The 24,194-nt window shown below is 38.9% G+C and overlaps 1 protein-coding gene across 1 annotated transcript in view; it reads right to left on the reverse strand.

The window, feature by feature from the left end:
* Positions 1-24,194, reverse strand: part of LOC149456535 (transmembrane 9 superfamily member 2-like) — a 64,157-nt gene that overhangs the window by 31,440 nt on the left and 8,523 nt on the right. The window contains exons 2-11 of the mRNA XM_089684988.1: positions 21,113-21,180; positions 17,390-17,483; positions 16,817-16,938; positions 16,013-16,142; positions 13,104-13,231; positions 9,531-9,642; positions 7,882-7,961; positions 6,093-6,201; positions 4,134-4,266; positions 2,932-3,051 (exon numbers count right to left, since the gene is read on the reverse strand). Of these exons, the coding sequence (XP_089541114.1) occupies positions 2,932-3,051; positions 4,134-4,266; positions 6,093-6,201; positions 7,882-7,961; positions 9,531-9,642; positions 13,104-13,231; positions 16,013-16,142; positions 16,817-16,938; positions 17,390-17,483; positions 21,113-21,180 (1,096 nt within the window). The remainder of the gene's footprint in view (positions 1-2,931; positions 3,052-4,133; positions 4,267-6,092; positions 6,202-7,881; positions 7,962-9,530; positions 9,643-13,103; positions 13,232-16,012; positions 16,143-16,816; positions 16,939-17,389; positions 17,484-21,112; positions 21,181-24,194) is intronic.

Consider the following 24,194-nt stretch of genomic DNA (forward strand, 5'->3'; position numbering starts at 1 on the left):
TAGGTTACATTAACCACTTGCCTACCAGGCACATATACCCCCTTCCTGACCAGGCCAATTTCCAGCTTTCAGCGCTGTCGCACTTTGAATGACAATTGCGCGGTCATGCAACATTCTACCCATATGAAATTTTTATAATTTTTTTTCACACAAATAGAGCTTTCTTTGGTGGCATTTACTCGCCGCTGGGTGTTTTATTTTTTGCACTATAAACAAAATAAGAGGCACTGCTGGGCATTGACTGGCGGCACTGCTGGGCACTGATGGGCAGCACTGGTGGGCATTGATCATCAGGGCACTGATCATCAGTTCTCCCTCCTCTGACAACTGCCGGTTATCGGCAGTACTTTCCTATGACAGCGTGAGGAAAGTGCAGCCGATAACTGTTAACTGCATTTCCCGGTGATCAGTGTGTCAGTGGACATGGCTGACCACGTGGTAAAAGGCCATGTGATTGGCCTTTTACCACGTCACGTGATCAGCTGTGTCCGTAGGAGAGTGCATTCTGGGAGGACGTCAGAGGACGCCCTCCCAGAACTTCTTGCCGCAGTGAAGCCCTCATTCGGCTATCTGCAGTCGGCAAGTGGTTAAAAGGTGGAAAAAGTTCTAAAATGAGTTATTGTCTCTTTTTTACATCACAGAAACATGACATTTTAACAGGGGTGTGTAGACTTTTTATTTCCACTGTACATGTGATGCACTGAATTGTTTTGCTTACAATGTCTTTTTCACCGACAGCTGAATCACTGCCATAGGCTGTAATTGACAGCTCACTAGGCTGTTAATTACAATGTACAGCCTGCCCATAGTGAACCCACCTTCCTGACATCACTGACAATTTAGGCTACCCAGCAGCTGAGCATTAGTGTGTAAAAGAAGCCTGCCTGCACGAAAACATTTTACCTCCTCTTGTTTGAGCCACTGCAGCATTTATATAAAACCCCTGCATTTAGGGCTGATTGGAGCTCTGAAGGTGCAAGCATTGGAGCTAATCTGATGTCTAAAGTTGCGTGAATTATTATGCAACCAACGTTGCAATACAATGTGCAAATGTTTATGGCTATTGTCTAATGTCTGTAAAATTGACACATCATGTTAAAAATTAGAATTTTTGATTCACATGTAAAATTATTTTTCTCTGTGTATAACACAGGACCCAGGGTACATCATATTTAAGACTACTTGGGTTATGCTGCCACTTTTAGGTGAATGGACACTGGCCAAAAAAAAAAAGCAAGAAATTCCTACCAAGGCGTATCCCCTTCCAGCTTAGCTGAGCCACAGCAGTAATGAGGAATACAAAGAAGGGACCCACATGGAAGAAAAATATATCTGAAATATTACAAAATGTATAAAAAATATTTTTAAAAATACATTTCCAATATACTGTATGTCTTTAAAAATAGAAATCTAAATTTATAGAATTTTAAAATATATTCTTCAGATTTTTTTGTTTAACAGAAAAAAGTCATTTTAACATATTTTTACATATATTTGTATTTTTAAAGACATTCAGTATATCTGAAATGTATTTTTAATATATATATATATATATATATATATATTGAATATGGTCAAAATTGTAGTATTTCAAATATATGGCAAAATTATTGGGAAGAATATTCTCAAAATATATTTCAAATATATTTTTCTTCCATATGGGGAAGGATCCCTGTATTCTGTGATTTACTCCAAGAAAAGGATTTTACTGGTAAACCAAAACCCTTAATTTGTTAAATTGTGCATTCCAGGACAAAGGGTACTTTTATGACTACTTGGGATGTCCAAAAGTATTGAACATGAGGGGTGAGTAACACAGCAACAAGGCCAAAATATCCAAAAACCAAAACACTTGCTACAATGCAGTCTACAAGACCTTTTGTGCAAAACTGGCATCTGCGGAGGCATGAACAGGGGTGCTCAACCTGTGGACCTCAGAGCCCTCAAACTGAATGTGAGAGTTTTGGTGCCCTTTCAGAAGTGCACCATGCCCACAAGATATAACGGAAGTCAAGGGCAAAGCAGAGCTAACCCACAGAAAAGCCGCAGGTGCACTATGCTGCTTCCGAGGTGTGGGTAAACCGCAGCATATCAGTGTGAACGTAGCCTTACAGGGGGCTCAGGACAGTAAAAGCTTGTTTACATTTGCTGTTTGGGGGGACGATAAACCCAATAGTTGAGACTTTTTTTTACCACGCCCTCCCCAACCGCTGGTGTAGCATCAGGGGTTGCAATAGCAACCCCAACCCATGCTCCATGTGGCCCCCCTCTCACATACGGTTTTAGACTTGGAACAGGAGGGGTGGCAAATATAGAAACCAATACACTCCATTTTCTTCCTGCAACTGCTGAAAGCAGGCTTCTCCTCCTCTCCCTACCACTGGCATTCAGTGGCTGCAGAAGGAAAATGTTCATTATGCCATTCAAAATAAAAATCTCAAAATTCTGAACCATTCCATTTCATTGTGACCCACATCTAGTTTACAAATCCCTAAGTGGCCCTTGATCTTCAAAAGGTTGGGCACCCCTGTGGTAAAACTACGTAAATGTGTTCAGAAAAGACCGGGTGGAAGCCCTATAACCTTGAACAACAGAAGCTTGATGCTGAATAGCTCAGTAAGTACAGATTAATCCACCTAAAAATAGTGGATCAAGAAGCAGCTTTACCCTTGAAAGATCCCTCCCCAAAGGGAGAACAGTCAGACTGTCAAACTGGAGCTGTAGATCTCTGATAAATTTAACAGCTCAATCAACATCCAAAGAGTGAAGCATCTCCTTCTTAGCATGTGTAGGATTAAGACAAAAAGAATAGCAGCACAATATCCTTATTCAAGTGGAAAAAGGAAACCAACTTTACCAACACGGTTTTATTTGAGGGCTACATACTTGCCATATAGGATAACATATGAAACACAGAAACCGGTTACTTACTCTTGTACATCCGAGCAGACACATAGCCAGCTGGAGTTCCCAGCAAGACCCACAATACAACTGCACATGTCATCAGTGCTCCTCGGTTAGCAGGTGACAGAAATCCAAGGCATGCCAAAACTTAAAACAAAAAAGGCCCAAAGTTAGATTATATCTATTGTGTAAAGAGAATAAAACATTGTTTCATAAAGAATTCCCAGTTCCTGAAGAAAAAAAAAAAAAAAGTGATTTAATCCACTTTATGCAAGGTCCATTTTGTACTTAAAGGATTCGTTCACCTTTAGGAACATGTTACGTGTTACACCCTAAATGGAGGTGTAACACTCCCCTCGCCCTCTGAGTCTTCCCCCATGACAGAGGATTCCTCTGACCCGCAGCACCTATCGCATTTAAATTAAAAAGAGTTCTGTGAATGAATAAACTAGTCCCATCTGCCACAGCTGTAGATGGACTAGTACTTCCCATTGGGCTACGAGTGCTGTAATCAGCACGCTTAGTCCATTGACACTTCCTTCTGCTCTCAAAATGGAAGCCTGTACAGAGTCATTAGCAGAAAGTAGGAAAAAGTGTCTGCAGGAGCCTGACATTTCACTGATCGCAGATGAAATGCTTTGCAGGCTCCTATAAATAAGAATATTAAATGCACATTTTCTTCTGCAAAAACTTGTGCATTTATGATTTATTTTTAAAAAGGTGAACCTAGCCTTTAAAAAAAAAGTGTGGTTAAGTAAGCAAAAATGGGAAGAGTACATTGCATTTGTGTGCATTAAGAATCTTTTTATTGTACTTTTACTTTTTACTGAAAATATAGACTATTAATGTAGGATTTCTTACATTTCAAACCATTTACATTAATATCATGTAACATGCAAAATTGGGACAGCCAGCTTTTTATTGAACCTGTCCTTTGCTTTCAGAAAACATAATTTTGTTGATCTATAGTCAAAGTTGATATCTGTACATTTGCCAAAGATAGGCTTCAGAAGCTCACTACTTCTGTTTATTACATTGTGTATGACAAACAGTTTACAAAGCTTGCTGGCCCAGCAAAGGTGATACAATTTATGATCTTTGCTTTCCTGGGTGAATCAAATAATCCTGACCACACTTGCAACAATATATGCTTGCCTCATAGTTTAAAATGACACAATAGCAGCGTTTCATGCTACCTAGCTGAATAAAAACACTACATATGTACTTACACAGCGTAATGAATGTCATAATAAAAATTTGTGTTCCTTGACCCAGGAATATAGAAAGTAGCATTCCTTTCTTGGGAGGTCTGAATATATCACCGTGTACTAGTTTCCAACCAAATTCCTCTTGTGCATCTTCCTGGAGCAAAAAAATATAAAAGAAAACCATAAAGCAGTGTGGGATGTCTTCTGGGCCAAGAAACATTCCATCTTGTCTACACTTACACCTACCTAAGGTCCACTGAATTCCCATTGGGATGAGCTAGTTAACGTTGCTCAGCGCAGTCCGAATGCAAAGACAAGGGACTGCAATAAAGTGGTGTGCGATGAAATAAGTGCAGCATGCAATGATTTTTTTCCAGTGCAGCAGGTTGTGCCAGAAACCACAGTATCCAAACACCAATGTGTGACTAGAACTTGATGAAATGTCACTTGTAACATGTCAATAAAAGTTTGAGGTTTTTTTCGTAAAAAGAGAAGAAAACCAGTACCCTTCCCTGGGAATGCAGCTTCAGTACTGTGATCCCCCCAGTGCACACAAACACTCATGTGTGACAGCTGCTGGTGTGAATTTTCCCTGTTTGGAAGCAGAAACAGTTTGTCTTTAGAAAACTCTTCCTGCTGAATTTTAGTGCATTTTCTGCAGGGCTCGACAAATCCCAGGTCACCATGGAGACTAGAAAATGCATCCTAGCACCTGTGTTCATACATTGTCTCCCATTGACTTCAATGCAAAAACTCCTCCCATTGACTTCAATGCAAAAACTCCTCCCATTACAAATCCTATAGCAACACTTATCTCCGCATGCTACTCTACTCTACACTTGCAAGGCTGGAATGAACTGCTATAAACTCACACAGGACCCTTTTCATAATGGCACTCAAAACACAATGCGTGCGGATAGCATCTGTGTGAACCACCTCAATAGGAACCATAGCTAGCCTGTCATGCGAATCTGTGAGTTGGAAAACACATCCCATTCACACCTGGGCGTTTTGGGATTGTTTTAGGGTATGGAGAGCGCCACTGGAAACACTTATTAAACAAATAATCTGTGAAAAAAAAAAAAAAAAAAAATCAGCTAAAACCTCACCCTCAAAACAAGGTAAAAAGTGACAAAATAGAAAAAAGGTAGCGCTCTAACCAATTATTGGTTAAGGACACTATTATTGGACACATTTTTTTTTCCAGGTTTGGTATTGATTTTTTAGAATACATATTTTTTAGGATGAAATAGAACACTTTGTTAAAAGTTTTATCAAAATTTGTTTGCACATAAGATTATATATCTTTTGTATTTTTATATATTTTTCACTTTTTTCCTTTTTTTAAACATTTATATATTTTATTCAAGTTTTGATGAGTGATTTTTGTCATTATTGATTTGGTTAGAGCGCTACCTTTTTTTCTGGTTTTGGGATTGGTGCAGAATCGCTGCGATCGCAAAACGCAGGTCCAGGTGCCATTATTTTCTATGGCATCTAAAACATGGTGTGGTTTTGATGCGATTGCCATGCAGAAAGTTGCATCACGTTAAGCTTGTTGCCCAAGAGTTGCCTTGCCCCGGGTGCTGACAACCCACGCTACACTAAAAGAAAAATTGGCTCCTAACTTTTTTAGCTGCCTCCTAGATTCAAAGCAAATTTGTCAAGCCCTGATTTTCTGCATGTCACGTATGAAAGGGAAATGAACATATAAAAACATGCACATGCTTTACAGGGTAAATTACATATGCAACTACACAAAACAAATGTACAGTTTTCAACTACACTGCAAAAAAAAAAAAAAAAAATGCTTGCTAAAAAAAAAAATTATAATGCGCACAAATGAGTTTAAAACAAATAAAATACACGGTCCAAATGAAATGTAAGCCTTATTAACCCTTATAGATAAAACATTAACCCAAAATGAATATCCGTATGGTTTCAATGCGTAAAAAGTGAAGACTCATGTAGAATACTCACAGAAGAATCTATCTGGTTATATCTGGCTATGTCCTTATGAAGAGTACGCAGCATGATCATAGCTACCATCCCAGAAAGGAAGAGGACTATTACCAGGGAGTTCATTATACTGAAAGACAAAAAGCAAGCTCTTTACTGAACACTGTAAAATGCCAACAATACGGGTAATCAATGGACATTGATTATTCAGCAAAAATCTGATATAATGTATAATCCTTTTAAATTAAAATGAATACATCATCATAACAGGAGCAACAACTGCCTACACATCTACTTGGGAAATTTTCTGTAATTACCTGATCTGCTTACCTCCAATAGCCATAATAGCACATAGTCCTGTGGCAAACCTAATTTTATTTAGTTGTGGGGAAAGTTTAAAACCTCTGTGGAATGAAATATGAAAATAAGGTGCCAAGAAAGAAAAAAAAAATTGCAGGAATTGGGTTTCAAGAAAAAGAGGGATGTTAAACTCTTGCCGCCAATACAGTTCTTAGCGGACAGCAAAAAAGACATTTGCAGACTTGCTTGGTACTGTAAAAACATTATTTTCAGAAACAATTCAATAGCATGACAAAATATTCTGCAAATATCATGAATTTGGGGAACAGGCCAGCAATGTAAAGGGCTTCAAGACCTTCAGTTTCAGTCATCGTGAGAACAACTGCATGAGTACACAACTTTTTTTATTTATTTATACATGAGCAAACTAGATTTTCTGTAATTCCCTTGCTGGTTTGTTTACAGAAGTGAAAATACAGTCAAACCTGTGTGTGTGTTGGTTGCATCATGATTCTGGGTCTGAACCACACTGATGTTCACTAAAATTAAAGTGGAACTTTGTAAATGAAGTCCTGCTAGATCACTTCAGGCTGGCCCCTTTTGCAGGTATAGCTATATAAAAAACATTAAAAATAAGTGCCTATACTGTGTAAAATCCAGTATCACGCTCTCACCTTGCTCTGCACATGCTCAGCTGCTCTCTATTTTTAGGAACTGTATCGAATTTTGTAGAGGCCAATTTGCTGTCATTCAGGGACTCAGCAAAATGGTAGCCTCCATCAAGAGGAAACAGGAACAATGCTGGAGGCAATTTAAAGCACACACTATTTTTGGTAGCATAATTTTTAATGTGGAATGTATGCTCCTTGCTAAAGAACATACAATTTAATCAAGCTGTTAAGGGTAAAGTTTTTTTCTTTCAGCCAGAAGTCCATAAATAAAAATTGGAAAAAAAAAAAAAAAACTGAACAGATTTCCCCATCCAGGCATTTGAGTTTTGAAGTGGATGAATAATCCCCGCTGTGTCAACGTATTGTATTCTGACAGTGGATCTCCACCCCTATCAGAATACACTGATCAGCACCATAATCGATTGGCTGCATGCACTGATCAAAGAAAAATTTGCCAAGAAGCCCGTTCATGAGAAGTTGATTGTTAGATCAAATTCTCATGAACAGAAAAGGCCACAGATGGATCAAAATGTGGCCATTCCCTGCTGAACTAGCGGAATTTTGATCCATCTATGGCCAGCTTTAGTCATATTTGCATATGGCTTTGCAAAGCCCACACCCAAGCACAGGGATTCATGCAGCAGTATTAAACTACACAAGCTATTGGATTATGTGCATTCATCCTGCTTTTTCTTATGCTGACCAGGCATCAGTCAGATTTCTTTTTTTGTTAAATTGTTTAGCTAGGTCCATGCACATATTCGTACTCATCAAGTCAGAAATAAAGGAATATATTACTCTTCAGGTACAATCAATGAGGAGTTGTTACCGGGTCTTACCTGAACCACTGAATGTTTGTGTGTGGCATGGACTCCAGTATGTAATCCCAACGAGATGCCCATTTATTGATATTATTTTCCTAAAGAATGAAGATCTTATATATTAAAATGGTACTGTAAGGATGATGATCATTTTACTAGCACAGCAGACAAATAAGCAGCAGCTTTGAGGATGTAAATTGTTAGCATACACACATGCAGGTAGGATAAGCAGCAAGTCATGTCCAAGCAAAACCAAAAGGTTTTTTTTGTATTGTCTGTGTTCTTGAGCGCCCTTGAAATACAGAAGCCAGTAGTAGGCTTTAGGACATATACAAACCGGTAATCACATGGGTAAGTTGCTGTGGGCCCAAGTATTCCACAAGTCCCCCCCCCCTTTACTACACCACTACTTCCAACTGAAAATGTACAAAGCTGAATGGTCCAAAATACATATGCTTCCAATAAAACACATACCTTTTGCACCTCCCAAAAAAATTAGTTTGACCTGTACTGTCCATTATCCTGGGCACTGAGGAAGCTTTCACCTTATGCTCGTTAGAGAAACCATTGCACTCATATGGGAATATGCATGGCTTGCATTAGACAATAACAGAGCAGATTTCAGCTTTAAACATACATTTATGGATAACCAATTTTAATTATTTGGATAAAGAGACATACTTGCCTTTTCTGTAGAAAATGCTTCATCAGGCTCCATCTACAGGATATAATGCCTGAAGGTCTTGGCACATGGTCACCTGCTCCATGTCAAAGGAGAACCCTTGACCCCCTTTCAATAGATTTCACATGACAAACAGTCTAGGTCTACAGGTAAGGGAGCCTGAAGCAGCATGCTCTTACCGAAAGGGTATTGCAACTGTTAAAGTATATCTAAAAGGGCAAAACTTTTTTTTTTTTAGTTTTGGACAGAGTGGAGAAGCATTGACATCTGTCAGTTTTTATTGTTGTCTGTCCCCTGTTAAAGAGATTCACTTTCAATGATAACGATAATGGTAAACAGGACTAACAGAGGGTGAAAATAAAAAGAAAACCTCAAATTGTGGGTTGTCTCCAGAAAAGTAATAGAGGGGAAACCTTCCAATGGAGACACTAGTTCAGGTGACCTGGGGGTCCCCAAGGAATTCCCTTCAATTTGCAAGGATTTCCTCTAATTTCCTGTTTGCTTGTGGGACATTAAGTGAAGGGAAATCTCCACGATGGGAAGCAGATGGCAAAAAAAAAAAAAATCTGACAGGGGTTGTAACCCTCTCTTACTCTATCCAAAATGAAAAAAATATTTTTGCCTATAGTTCTACTTTAGAGGCCACCTATAGTCTATTTGAATGCATGGCCAGCTTTTATTTTTAATATGCAAGTTGATAAACTAATTGCATAACTTTTCAAATTAACTATATAGAAATCTTCTAATAAAACCAGAGTCTCATTTTAGTACAGAAGCCAAAGAAGCTTCACAGCACACAGAACTTATCTTATAGTAAATCTACATAAACAATACTTGATCTTTACATGACTAAAAGAAATCAAATCAGTATAGTGCTAAATACAATAGGCAAATAAATATTTTAAAACACAGATTATTTTTAATTCAGTATATCAAGTTGTGACAACATTCTTCAAAAGAAAACTTATAACTTACAAACACTTACTTGAAAAGTCACAGAGTATGTGTAGATAACCTCCAGGTGGCCAGTTAGGTCTTTGGGGATCTCCATTGGATGACCCTCACATTTTAAGTCATTTACATTGGTGTGTTTATAACTAACAAGAAAAAAAAGCAACAGAAATTACCCAACTGGCAATGCTACCCACCAGGGGCGGACTGACAACTCATGGGGCCCCTGGGCAATAGGGGATCATGGGGCCTCTGTGTCCTTGCCCAAACTCAAAAAAGCCTATGAAAAAGGTACCAGGGGCATCTCATGGGGCCCCCTACTGACCCCGGGCAGTGCCCGAGTTTCCAAATGGTCAGTCCGCCCCTGCTACCCACCCATTTGAGTGACAAAACTCAGATCTCTTTCCAGTGATTGTGCAAAGGATCCCATGTAAAGTACTGTAGGTTAAATTTGATCAAAAGCTTGCAGTACCTTTATAACATGGTGAAAGCCATAAAAATTTTAAAAGTAAGATTGCATATTTAGGTCTGCTTCATATAAAACAAAATGTTAAAAAAAGTAAAATGATTAATATTTCATAGCAAGGAGATCCTTAAAAGCCATCCTCTAACAGGCAGACAATCTTTATATTAAAGGAGCCCTAATGGAACATGTCCCTCTGATAAATACAAATCTAGTCCAGCTTCACACAATGTAAGTATACATTATTCATATGATGGACAACTGAGGAAGCTGACAATCACTACAGTAGTGAATGCTACTACAGTGATAGCAGTAATGTTCTGGGCCCTGCTCAAGTTCTATGCAGGAGGCTGCCCTACTGCAAACTGACCAGAGCGATTCATTCTCTCGGTACCACCACTATTCATAGAATGGCTTGTAATTTTTTTTTCAATGAATACACACAGGATGAAGTGGAAATCAAGACATCACTACTGCTCATCTCCACCACATCCAATCAGAGAATGTCTTGTATTCATGGAAAAGTGCCAGTGTGCAGTGTGGCAGCCGATCATACAACACAAATATATCCTTCTTAATTAGTCTATTGGTCTTGTAAAATAAGACCCTACCAAACTGCAAATGCAACAGAGTCAAGATGCTAAACAGTCACATGATTTCTTGGATCAACAGCCCAATTAATGAATTACAAAAAAAAAAAAAAAAAAAAAAAAGTATAGAATGGTGCAAAGAATACTTCTGAAACATGTAAGATTGCTTTCTTTGTAGTATGCTTTGGAAGTCAGCCTGAGTTTCAAACTTCATGCTGATTATTTTATCTTTTAACCACTTTGGGGGTCAATTCACTAAAAGGTTACCGCATGCAATAACAGGGTCACGTGATTCATTTGCATAAATTATCGCATGAGATAATAAAAGAATCAATTCATCAAAGTAAAATATTGAATGTGAGGTAAACACCGCACATTTGTTAAAATAGTGAAATACCACAAAAAAAAAAAAAAAAACACGAGATAAATCATTAAAGTCAATTCATTAAAAAACACACACATTCCTTTATATTACCAGGTGTTTGCTGGGGGTATTTTAGAAATATACAAAATAACAATTAGAGGAACTCTGCACTGGCCAGAAAGTGAAAAGTACACAATGTATCAGAGTAAAAATGCTCTCCTCTGAGCTCAAGAATGAAAATAAATTGTAACATTTCATCAGAGGGAGATCATTTTGTAAATGAAAGCACGCTACAATGTTTTCATAGTTTCACAACATTGCTGTGTGCATGCTGGCGCAATGTTAACCTGCATAAAAAAAAAAGAATTGTGAAAAAACACCAAATACAATGCAAAATTTAAGTGCTAAAAAATGCAAAACATAAATATTTAATGTATTTGGTAAAGAACACATGTTTTTTTAGTGAATTGACTACTTTTGAAATAAATATCGCATGAGTTATTTTAACTCGAACATTCATGCAGTACTTATCTCTTAGCAGGGTGGATAACAATCAATGATTTTTTTTACAAAATAAAAAAAAAAAAAAAAAAAAAAAAAAAAAAAAAAAAATCGGATTTTTTTTATTTAAATTGGATTTTTATTTAAATCGGATTTTTTTAAATAAAATGCTTTTTGAGGAAAATATATTACCATCCAAAGGTTATTCCATCATGAAATAAAGATTAGTTTTTTAATTATGTAGAATAAGGCTGTATATGTTTAATTTTTTTGGTAAATAAATTCCATGAATCCATTCACAATGTCATGCTCTTCCAGAGGTTTTTGTAAGATTATTGGGCAGTTTCTCTGCCTACAAGATATTATCACAGATGCTTGGTTTACTTTTGCAGTTCTCAAAACTGAATTTGACTCAGTGGAGATCACATGCCTCTTCACAGCAAAAATGTTATAACATGAACAGAGTTAAGAAAAAGACCTTAATCCTAACTTCTACAAATCAATGAATACAGAATCAAACCCTTCAGTGCTAAGTTTCAAGAAGTTCAGTGAACAGAATAGAAACAATATTTTTCTGATTGTTTGGAGTGGAATAGATCTGCACAAGAAGAAAGTGAAACTAAGTGTGAGGAGGAAGGGGCTGACAGTCTAAGTTTCTTAAAATATATATATTTTGTTTAGCCAAATTAGTTAAACATGGATGTTTGTTTAAGCAAATAACATATGCTGGAATGTTATTGTTTCAGTTGACTAAATCTATTTAAATTGTTATTATTAAGGTAATGATTATTTTTTTCCTTCCTAAGTACAACAGAAAAGTTGTCCAAATATGAATGATTAACCTATTAAACTGGGGATAAAAAAAACTAATATGAAAAGTTGTTATTCTAAAAATCTTCATCTACTTGCATATTAAAGTTGTACCAGCAAGAATTAGTCTTTATGTAGAAAACTATGATTTAAATCAAGCCTTACTGACTAGTGATTTAAATCAGTTTGATTTAAATCAAATCCACCCTGTTTCTTAGTGAACTGACCCCATAGGTAACACAACAATTTAATTTTTGCACACACATGCTAAAATCTGATTTTTTTGACTAGAAAACTATTTAACCCCACCACCACAAAAAAAAATTCTAGAAGCAGAGATCCTACAGAAGGATTTTTTTGTGTTACACAATATTTGTGCAAATTAATTTTAATCCAAGATGTAAAGACAGTTCATGACACATAGGATTATCTGGTGTTTTATGGCATGGAAATACTTTATAGTATGGATTAGTAATTTGTTAAATCTTGTTTGTACAAGTTGCACAACCTTTTTTGCTTTTTCTCATGTAAAATCAATAAAAATTTCCATTATAAAAATAAATTTTAATGCACACAAAAACACAATATAGTTCCCTATGGCTTGGTAAAATATAAAATGTGAGTGGGTAAATAGATACCAAACATGTCAAGCATTCTTAGCACCCTGATCACTTGTACAGGAAAACTAATCACTGTCTGAAAAACAGGAACCTAGCTCATGGCTGCTGCGGCAAATGTGAGCCTACATTAATCACTTAAAATTGACCTATATGTACTTTGAGCAGTGGGTAAACAACTAAACAGAAGACAATTATACATGTATTTTGTTTACGGGTTACAAGGCAGTCTCAAGGGTAACAGGCATAGGAAATGAATCACCTTTTTGGTTCAAGCCTTGCAGCAACAAGTCTTCCTCCATCCCAGTTTTCCTCTCTACCACTGTGATATGTAATGGTTATATCAACATGATTGAAGAGGTAAAACGTGTCTTTCTTGTTAAACTCGGTCTGGAATGACATGTACAAAAAGTGTTAAATAAACATAATTGGTCTGTAAGAGAACAGGTTTTACAATTGCTATTGTTGCAGCATTAGGTGGAATTCTGGAATATAGTATGTTTTCACCCAATATCAGAAGTGCTAAGCTAATGTATGCTGATAATACTATTGTCAATAAATGGAGGTTGTCATTAGCTTAATTAAGAATTACACACCAGGGACACTTTGTTACATGCTTTGACTGATTAACCTTGAGGGACGTTTTTAAGGGAAATCTCAAGTGGCATTCAATTTTAATTAAAGCTATTGCCTGACAGCCCATTGCTAACCTGTAAATAACACTTGATTAACTAATAGTATGCCCCCCTAAAGGAAATCTTTTGCGAATCAAAATACAGTACTAGTTTCAGAAGCATCTTATCAAAACTGTTATTTCCCTGAAAATGAACTTCTTCAGCTAAGTAGTTATTCTCTTGAAACAGTACACAGTATATATTGCCAAAAGTATTGGGATGCCTGTCTTTACACACACATGAACTTTAATGGCATCCCAGTCTTGGTCCGTAGGGTTCAATATTGAGTTGGCCCACCCTTTGCAGCTATAACAGCTTCAACTCTTCTGGGAAGGCTGTCCACAAGGTTTAGGAGTGTGTCATTGGGAATGTTTGACCATTCTTCCAGAAGGGCATTTGTGAGGTCAGGCACTAATGTGGGACAAGAAGGCCTGGCTAGCAGTCTCCACTCTAATTCATCCCAAAGGTGTTCTATCGGGTGAAGGTTAGGACTCTGTGCAGGCCAGTCATGTCCACCCCAAACTCACTCATCCATGTCTTTATGGACCTTGCTTTGTGCACTGGTGGGCAGTCATGTTGGAACAGGAAGGGGCCATACCCAAACTGTTCCCACAAAGTTGGGAGCATAAAATTGTACAAATTGTCTTGGTATGTGATGCCTTAAGAGTTCCCTCCACTGGAACTAGGGGGCCAAGCCCAACGCCTTAAAAACAACTCCACACCATAATCCCCCCTCCACCACACTTCACACTTGGCATAATGCAGTCAGGCAAGTACCGTTCTCCTGGCAACCACCAAACCCAGACATGCCCATTGGATTGCCAGACAGAGAAGCATGATTTGTCATTCCAGAGAACACGTCTCAACTGCTCTAGAGTCCAGTGGCGGCATGCTTTACACCACTCCATCTGACGCTTTGCATTGCTCAGCCATGGAAACCCATTCCATGAAGCTCTCTATATACTGTTGTGCTAATCTGAAGGCCACACGAAGTTTGGGGGTCTTTAGCTATTGACTCTGCAGACATTTGGCGAATTCTGCACACTGTGAGCTTCAGCATGTGCTGACTCTGCTCTGTCATTTTACGTGGCCTACCACTTCATGGCTGAGTTGCTGTTGTTCCCAGTTGCTTCCACTTTGTTATAATACCACTAACAGTTGACCATGGAATATTTAGTAGCAAGGAAATTTCCACGCTTGAATTCACGGAGCTCTTAAGAGCGACCCATTCTTTCACAAATGCTTGGTGAAGCAGCCTGCATGCCTAGGTGCTTAATTTTATACACCTGTAGCCATGGAGGTGATTGGAACACCAGGATTCAATGATTTGAAGGGGTGTCCCAATACTTTTGGCAATATATTGTATAGGGCCTTGGACTGAGGAGCAAGGTTGATTTTCGTCACAAGATTTTGAGACTAATGCTTTCTTTTTATGACATATGTTATGTCTCAGTAAAAAACTGAAAGCTGAACTCCAGAAATACACCACTTTGTAAAATGTGTAGACATACCATGAGTTAAGTAAAACAGTCTGCATGCCACTTCCTGGGCTTATCTCTTATATACATCTGACAGTTTTCTGCAGCTCTGGGAGGATAGCTATAATTACATTTCATTTACAGAGCTCCAAAGCTGGCTCTTCTGTTCTCAGTTCTTTCAGCTACAAAGTTGCATGCAGCTGCTGTGCCTGCCCCTCTCCACCTCTTGCCCAGCCACAGAGTACTTTGTACTACGTGAACTTATTCACAAAATACAAAGGCTCCTGTGAATGGGCAGCTGAGTGAAAAAGCGAGCAGAGATGCCATATGTGAGAAGATAGCATCTCTTCTCTCAGAGTTCCAGAAGTGTAGTGATAGCAGTCCTCCAGGAGCTCCAAAAAATTGTCAGATGTAAGTAAAAAAGAGATAAGTCCACAAAGTGGAATGCACCTTGTTGGACTTGGCTCATAGTATGCTCTCTCTCCACAAGTCACCAGACATATTTGTTTGATTAAAAAATTGTGTATCCCAGAAAAGATTTGTTGCTAAAAACAGGCATAAAAAAAGAGTAAGTATGTAAACCTCCCATGAAATTATATTGTTACGGTTAACATAAAAATAACTTAAAACATGAGCTCATTCAAACACAACAGAACTTTAAGGGTACATTGACAGCAGGTGAGGTAGGACCGCGTTGGGTGGCTATTCCAGCACACCTAGGTGGTTCACAACACTGTGTTGCAGTGGTGTGACCTAGACAAAAAAAAAAAAAAAAAGCAAAGCAAGTACTTTTTCCCCAGAACACAGCAGTGTGAGTCAATCCATAGCCTTTCACTGAGCGGTGGCCAATGTTGCTCTCGCTGTGTGTCATTTCAATAAAGGTTTGTTTATTGAAATCATGCAATCAGAGCATCAGCACTATTGTTATCCCAACACACACCAGCCGATGCGATTTGACACAGCAGCTGGTGTTAACGTACCCTTAGCGTTCTTTAAGCACTTGCTGGTATCAAACTTACATTAATCACACAGGCATCCTTCACTCTGCCATCTGAAGTGACAGCACACCCAACAGGGAACCCTGGACTGCAATATTTCTGACCATCCTCCACTTCATAACACCAGGTAACAGGCATATTATCAATGATCCTAGAAATATGAAAAGCACTCAGTTTAATAGTCATAATATGGAAAAATACTATACATACAGAATACGGTGCTGTGAATAAGTATTTGCCCCTTTACTTTTATTTTTTTGCATTTTCCCTTTACCTTTTTTGGGGGGATATTTGCCAACCTTAAATGATTCAGATCAAACAAATTTTAATATTTACACAAAAAATAACCCGAGTAAATACAAAATGCAGTTTTTAAATGATAATTTAATTTAAGGGAAAAAGCTGCCCAAACCTGCCTGGCCCTATGTGATAAAGTAATTGCCCCTTCACTCCTGCTAAATCATGAATAATTAACCACAGCGGAGTTAAATGTCACTTGCCACACTCAGGCCTGAATACTGCCAGACCTGTTGAATCAAGAAACCACTTAAATAGAAGCTGTCTGACAAAGCAAAGCTCTCAAAAATCAACACATCATGATGCGATCTAAAGAAATTTAAAAACAGATGAAAACAAAGTAGTTGACATGTATCAGTCTGGAAATGGTTACAAAGCCATTTCTAAGGCTTTGAGACTCCAGTGAGCCAGGTGAGTGCCATCATCCGCACATAGAGAAAACAGTGGTGAACCTTCCCACTTCCCATTTATATACTGTAGGTAAAACAAAGTAAGCCGAATGAATGGATGACGTATCCTTCTACTTACCAGTGATGCTGATAGTTAAGCTGGATGCCCTTTTTAATGAAATCAAGCTCAGCAGTTTTAGTGTTTGGGTCATATCCTTTTGTACAAACCAGCGCACAGCTTTCATTTTTGTTAAAGTGAAACTGGGAACAAAAGGAAGCGGACAAGTTTAAGAATAAAATCATTAAAGCAAATATAATATATATACTGTATGGACTATATTGAGCCACAGGCAAGACCATCTACATAAACCCCTTCCCCTATAAAAATGAAGGCCGAAAATGCAGCCTGTGCAGGAATGATTTCTCACTTGCCCTTACATTAGAATCCCAAAGTCCAACCTTACATCAGGGTCCCCCGGATCTCCCCCCCCCCCTTCTTTAAATCAGGGACCCAAGAGTTCTCCCTTACGTCCCCATTTCATTAGGATTCCCAAAGTCACCCCCCCTTACATCAGGGTCCCTAAAAGGGGATGGACCCAGCAACAATTGGTTGGTTGGGGCCCGAGTCAGCAGCCGTAGCTGCGCTCTTCTAGTTTGCCAGTGTATCAATTCTGAAGAATCTGTGTACAGTATTACAAGGAAGAATATATACTTTATATGGCGATGAAGCAATTCTTTCTCCAAAAAGGACTTGTCCAAGGTTTTCAGAAGGATGTTTCTCATGTTCATCCTTGCAGAAGTCAAAGCTACGTAAAAAGAAAAAGAAGTCAGTGCAAAAAAAAAAAAAAAAAAAAAAACACCCCAAAAAAACTAACTGAAAAAAAAAAATATATATATACATATCCCCTTGTTTTTACCCTTTAAAATGCTGTAAGTACAGAAAATGATTGTTAATCTGTCAGTTATCTAGTTATCCAGAGTGTTCCTGACTTCCACTTTGAGATGACGACAACACAAGGTTTTTGTTGTACTGAAATTCCAACCAGTGTTGTCAGCTAGGGCTGCAACTAATGATTATTTTCTTAATTAATTAATCGAATAAAAACCTCGAAAAAAAATATTCTTGACTACTTATATACAGTGGTATATAGAAGTAACCAGCTACAGCCTTATTATTCGTATATTCATACACCTTGAAATTTTCCACATTTTGTCATGTTACAACCAAAAATGTAAATGTATTTTATTGGCATTTCAAGTGATAGACCAACACAAAGTGGCACATAGTTGTGACGTGGAAGGAAAAAAAGATAAATGTTTTTGCGGTGTGCATTTGTATTCAGCCCCCCGAGTCAATACTTTGTAGAACCACCTTTCGATTTAGCTGCAGTCTTTTTGGGGATGTCTCTACCAGGTTTGCACATCTAGAGAATGAAATCTTTGCCCATTCTTCTTTGCAAAATAGCTCAAGCTCAGATTGGGCAGCAATTTTTAAGTCTTACCACAGATTCTCAATTGGATTTAGGCCTGCACTTTGACTGGGCCATTCTAACACATGAATATGCTTTGATCAAAACCATTCCATTGTAGCTCTGGCTGTATGTTTAGGGTCGTTGTCCTGCTGGAAGGTGAACCTCCGCTCCAGTCTCAACTCTTTTCCAGACTCGAACAGGTTTTCTTCTAAGATTGGCCTGTATTTGGCTCCATCCATCTTCACATCAACTCTGACCAGCTTCCCTGTCCCTGCTGAAGAAAAGCATCTCCACAACATGATGTTGCCACCACCATGTTTCTCGGTTGGGATGGTGTGTTCAGGGTGATGTGCAGTGTTAATTTTCCACCACACATAGCGTTTTACTTTTAGGCTCAAAAGTTCAATTTTGGTCTCATCTGACCAAAGCACTGTCTTCCACGTTTGCCTTGTCCCCCACATGGATTCTCACAAACGAGCCTTCTTATGGCTTTCTTCTTGCCACAGTTCCATAAAAGCCAGATTTGTGGAGTGCACGACTAATAGTTGTCCTGTGGACAGATTCTCCCACTTGAGCTGTGGATCTCTGCAGCTCCTCCAGAGTTACCATGGACTGCTTGGCTGCTTCTCTAATTAATCTAATTAATGCTCTCCTTGCCCAGCCTGTCCGTTTAGGTAAACGGCCATGTCTTGGTAGTTTTGCAGTTGCGCCATACTCTTCATTTTCAGATGATGGCTTGAACATTTCTTCCGTGAGATGTTCAAAGCTTGGGATATTTTTTTTCATAACCTAACCCTGCTTAAAACTTCTACACAACTTTATCCCTGACCTGTTTGGTGTGTTCATTAGCCTTCGTGATGCTGTTTGTTCACTAATGTTCTCTAACAGACCTCTGAGGGCTTCACAGAACAGCTGTATTTATAATGAGATAAAATTACACGCAGGTGGACTCTATTTACTAATTAGGTGACTTCTGAAGACAATTGGTTCCACTAGATTTTAGATAGAGGTATCAGAGTAAAGGGGGCTGAATACAAATGAACGCCACACTCACCAGATATTTATTTGTAAAAAAATGTTGAAAACCATTTTTAATTTTCCTTCCACTTCACAATTATGTGCCACTTTGTGTTGGTCTATAAAATAAAATCCCAATAAAATACATTTACGTTTTTGGTTGTAACATGACAAAATGTGGAAAATTTCCAGGCGGTATGAATACATTTTCAAGGCACTGTATATTGATAGCGAACAAAATATCTAATCCACAATCAGAATAACAGACGAGCTATATATACACACTTGTAGAGGTTGAATATGGTACATATTAGATTCAGAGATCAAAATGTTTAAAGAAAACAAATTAAAAAAAGACCTAAAAACACATGCAGATTTTCAGACAGGACTGTAATATAATATTATGCAACAGACTCCCATTGATACAAGCTACCTGTGCCTGCTGTCACTAAGACATGTAGTAGCAGCATGTATGATTTTTATATCACCTGTCATGATGGGGTTAAAAACAATTAGCCATTTATAGTGCAAAACCAAATATTTGTACGTGAAGGATGGGGGGAATAAATATTTTTATATTAAAAGTAGTACTAAAGGCTGAGACTTTTTTGCATGAATATAATAATTTTTAAATATACTTTAAATGTAACTATAATGCCTTATATTACTTCCAGTCCATCAGCCTCCAGTTTCCCTGGGTTCAGAGCCTGCACAGACCCCTTAAAGTGATTGTGAATATTGGAATAATTCTTTAATAACAAACATGTCATACTTGCCTGCTGGGTGTGTTGATTTTGCACAGAGAAGCAGAGCTGTGTGTGTCTACAGATACACACGGTTCAGCTCGGAGTTCACCTGCATGAATGCCTCCTCAGCACACAGCTTAGCTTGCTAAGAGGGCACTCAGAGAAGCTAACAGCACCGGTGAGGGGCCCCAGAGGAGGAAGTAAAGGGCCACTCCGTGCAACATCATTGCACAGAGCAGGCAAGTATAACGTTTTTATTTTAGGGAGAAAAAAAAAAAAACCTTTAGAACTTAATGTTCCACTTTAAAATATGTGCTGACTATGTCATAGGTTCACTTTATAACCACAGAGAACAGATTTTACTATGTTTTTCAGCACCGGCAAAACAAAAAGACATGAGAAGATTCAATGTTTTTAGTTGGGCCACAAGCCAGGGGCGGACTGACAACTCATGGGGCCCCCGGGGAATAGGGGGATCATGGGGCCCCTGTGTCCTTGTCCAAACTCAAAAAAGCCTATGAAAAAGGTACCAGGGGCATCTCATGGGGCCCCTACTGACCTCGGGCAGTGCCCGAGTTTCCAAATGGTCAGTCCGCCCCTGCCACAAGCAGAATTTACTGACAAAAAAACAAAACCAAAACAAAAAAAAATTAAAAAAAAAGATAGGGCTGCTTCAAAACACAAAAAATAGCTTCTTTTGTGAATATAGAACAAGTAGAATGTACTAACACACACACACATATAGGGACAGTAAGGTCCTGTCAGACAGGGCAGACTCTCTCCCGATCAGCATGGGATCAGCTCACAGATCTCCTGCTGATCAGAGCAGAGCAGGCAGATGACACTCTGTTAAAGTGGAACAGACACTGACAAAGCCCGCTCTGTACTAGGAGTGGCCAGGTGTAAATGGACTCTGCTGTCTGTTTACAGCCGACTACCCTCCAATCCGATCTGCCTAAACAAAACAGGATGGATCCTCCGTTCTTTTTTTCTTAACGGACCAGACTGGACCTGAAGGTAAATGGGTGTAAAAATGCCAATAGTCTGTTTACACCTGCCTGTCCATAGGGGTGAATGGACCATCTGATCTGGTCTGCCTGTGAAAAAAATGAGAGGCAAACCTGGTCGAAGTGTCTGTGTGAAAAGGGCCTATAACTTCTACTATAAGTTAGTGCTGTGTAGGAGAGTCTTGCTACTTACCTGTCATACTCATATGGCAGAACTGATTCAACAGAGTCCAGTCGGTTTACGTAGAGTTGAGTTTCTGACTAAAATATCAAGGTTAGAGAAAAAAAATGACAATCAATAGAGAAATCACAATAATCCAAAGCTGAGAGCTGTAGTGCAACAATATGAGAAACTAAGTGATGATCAATAAAAAAATCTGAAATCTGTCAACAAGCCAACTAGCGCTTCATAAACATCAGTAACACAAGGATTTCCCTTATTGGTGTGTTCTGTGATTAGTGTGCTTTACTTCTGAATACAAAGAAAATCAATTTATTCTTGTGACACAATATTACTAAGGAAAGAACCTGAACCCAGAAGAAAGCCGAGTAAAAATGTGAGCACCAGTGAGGGAGCGATGGGAGGAAAGATTTAGTTCTTCTTTCAATTTTAATTTTCTTTTTAAAAAGATAAGTTCACCTTTTGGACAAAAATTATAAATGCACATTTTTTTGCAGGTAAAAAAAAAAAAAAAAGGAGCCTGGAAAGCATTGCACCAGTGCAGTGATCAGTAGATCGCTGATGCCATGCAGGTCTCCTGCAGACCTGTCAGAATATCTGCTTGCCGTACAGGATGTACAAGCAAGCAGATATTCTGACAGGAAGCTTCAATGAACTACCACAGTGCCGTGGTAGTTCATTGAAAACTACAAGCCCACAGCCGCTAAAGATGTCAGGACTTGTAGGCACTCAATCACAGAATACTGTGGATGAGTGATGCGGCCAGGTGAGTTGAGCCCCACACGGCTGTGCTGGTTTCAAATCTAAGGGCTCGTTGACACATTCGACTGTTTTACCAACTCTTGCCAAATGCCCCTATAGCGTTTGGCGTTGGTCCGGCGTTTGCCAAGCGTTAACGCTCGGCAAACGCCGCATGCGCAGTTCAGCGGCGGTTGCTAGGCGTTTGCCAGGCGTTAAAAATGCCCTACAAACACCTATAATGAAGTTTGAATGGTGTTACCACTCTGCAAACGCACAGCAAAAGCCGGCCGGCGTAACAGAGCAGGGTCAGCGCATGCTGAAGAGCACAGAAGTCACCAACTGTCTGCAGAGTAAATAGCTAAAAACCTCCAAACTTCATGTGGCCTTCAGACTAGTACAACAGTGTGTAGAGAGCTTCATGGAATGGGTTTCCATGGCCGAGCAGCTGCATCCAAGCCTTACATCCCCAAGTGCAATGCAAAGTGCTGAATGCCATGGTGTAAAGCACGCCGCCACTGGACTCTAGAGCAGTAGAGACGTGTTTTCTGGAGTGACAAATAACACTTCTGTCTGGCAATCCGATGGATGTGTCTGGGTTTGGCGGTTGCCAGGAGAACGGTACTTGCCTGACTGTATTGTGCCAATTGTAAAGTTTGGTGGAGGGGGGGGTTATCGTGTGGAGTTGTTTTTCAGGGTCGGGTTTGGCCCCTGAGTTCCAGAGAAGGAAACTCTTAAGGTGTCAGCATACCAGGACATTTTAGACAATTTCATGATCCCAACTTTGTGGGAACAGCTTGGGGATGGCCCCTTCCAACATGTCTGAGCAAGGTCAATAAAGACATGGATGAGCGTGTTTGAGGTGTAGGAACTGACCTCAACCCGATAGAACACCTTTGGGATTAATTAAAGTGGAGACTGCGAGCCAGGCCTTCTCGTCCAGCATTAGTATCTGACCTCACAAATGCTCTTCTGGAAGAATGGTCAAACATTCCCATAGACGCACTCCTAACCTTGTGGACAGCCTTCCCTGGAGAGTTGAAGCTGTTATAGCTGCAAAGGGTGGGCCAACTCAATATTGAACCCTACGAACTAAGACTGGGATGCCATTAAAGTTCACGTGCATGTACAGGCAGGCTTCCCAATACTTTTGGCAATCTATGTATGTATATGTAATTTTCATTTTATTTATTTATTTTTTTTTTATTGGCTAGAGTACCACTTTCAGGCCATGTAACACATATACAGTGGGTATAGAAAAGAATACCCCCCTTAAAATAATCATATTCTGTTTGTCATGAAAACAGACACATTTTTGTTTTATCCAGCTGTATTTACTCAGTGCAACTTATAACGTCCAAGTGAAAGATATAACACCAACACGTCAGAAAAAAAAAAAAATCAAAAACAGAATCAGTGAGTGGTCACCCCCTCCTAAAAATGACTTGTAAGCTCAATCAGGTGTAGCTAATCATCTTCTCAATGGCACACAAAGCCATTTGACTTTCAACTATGTTCAGCTCTGGTCATTTTGATTAGCTCAGCATGTAAAGAGCTTTCCTGGAGCATTTTAGTCCCCGATAGTGCAACCGAAGCAAACAATCAACTATGGTTGGCTAGACACTGTCAAGAGATCTCCAGGATAAGGTTGCGGACAGGCACACGTCAGGAGATGGATACAAATCAATTTCAAAGGCTTTATCAATGTCTAGAAGCATAGTGAAGGTATTTGATACAACACAGAACCTCCCTGGATCAGGATGTCACTCCAAACTGGATGAAAGAGCCAGGAGGGAATTGGTCAGAGAGGTTACCAAGAGGCCTAGAACAACTCTAAAGAAGATGCAAGAATTTATGACAAACCGTGGTCATTGTGTACATGTGAAAATATCACAAATTATGTTGCAAGAAAAAATCCACTTCTCAAGAAAATGCACCTTGAATTTTCTGAGGCCACATGAAAAAAGGTGTTATGGTCAAATGAAACTAAAATGGAGCACTTGTCAGGATAGAAGGAAAAATGGATGGGGCAAAATACAGTCAAATTTGTGACAATGACCCAAAGCACACAGCAATAATGACCACACAGTGATTGAAGAACAAGGTGAATACCTTTGCATGGCCTAGTCAGAGCCCAGACGTAAACCCCATTGAAAATCTATGGAATTACTTGAAGACTGCAGTCTACAAATGGTTACCATCAAATTTACCTGAGCTTGAGCAGTTCTGCAAAGAAAAGTGGGCAAATATTGTAAAGCCTAGATGTGCAAAGTTAGTACAGACAATTCCCAACAGACTAAAGGCTGTAATTAAAGCAAAAAGTGGCTCAACAAAATACTGACACAAGGGGCTGATC

The sequence above is a fragment of the Staurois parvus genome, unplaced genomic scaffold, assembly GCF_062004578.1.
Source record: "Staurois parvus isolate SC_StPar_1 unplaced genomic scaffold, SC_StPar_1.0 ptg000361l, whole genome shotgun sequence".
In the NCBI taxonomy this organism is placed as follows: Eukaryota; Metazoa; Chordata; class Amphibia; order Anura; family Ranidae; genus Staurois; species Staurois parvus.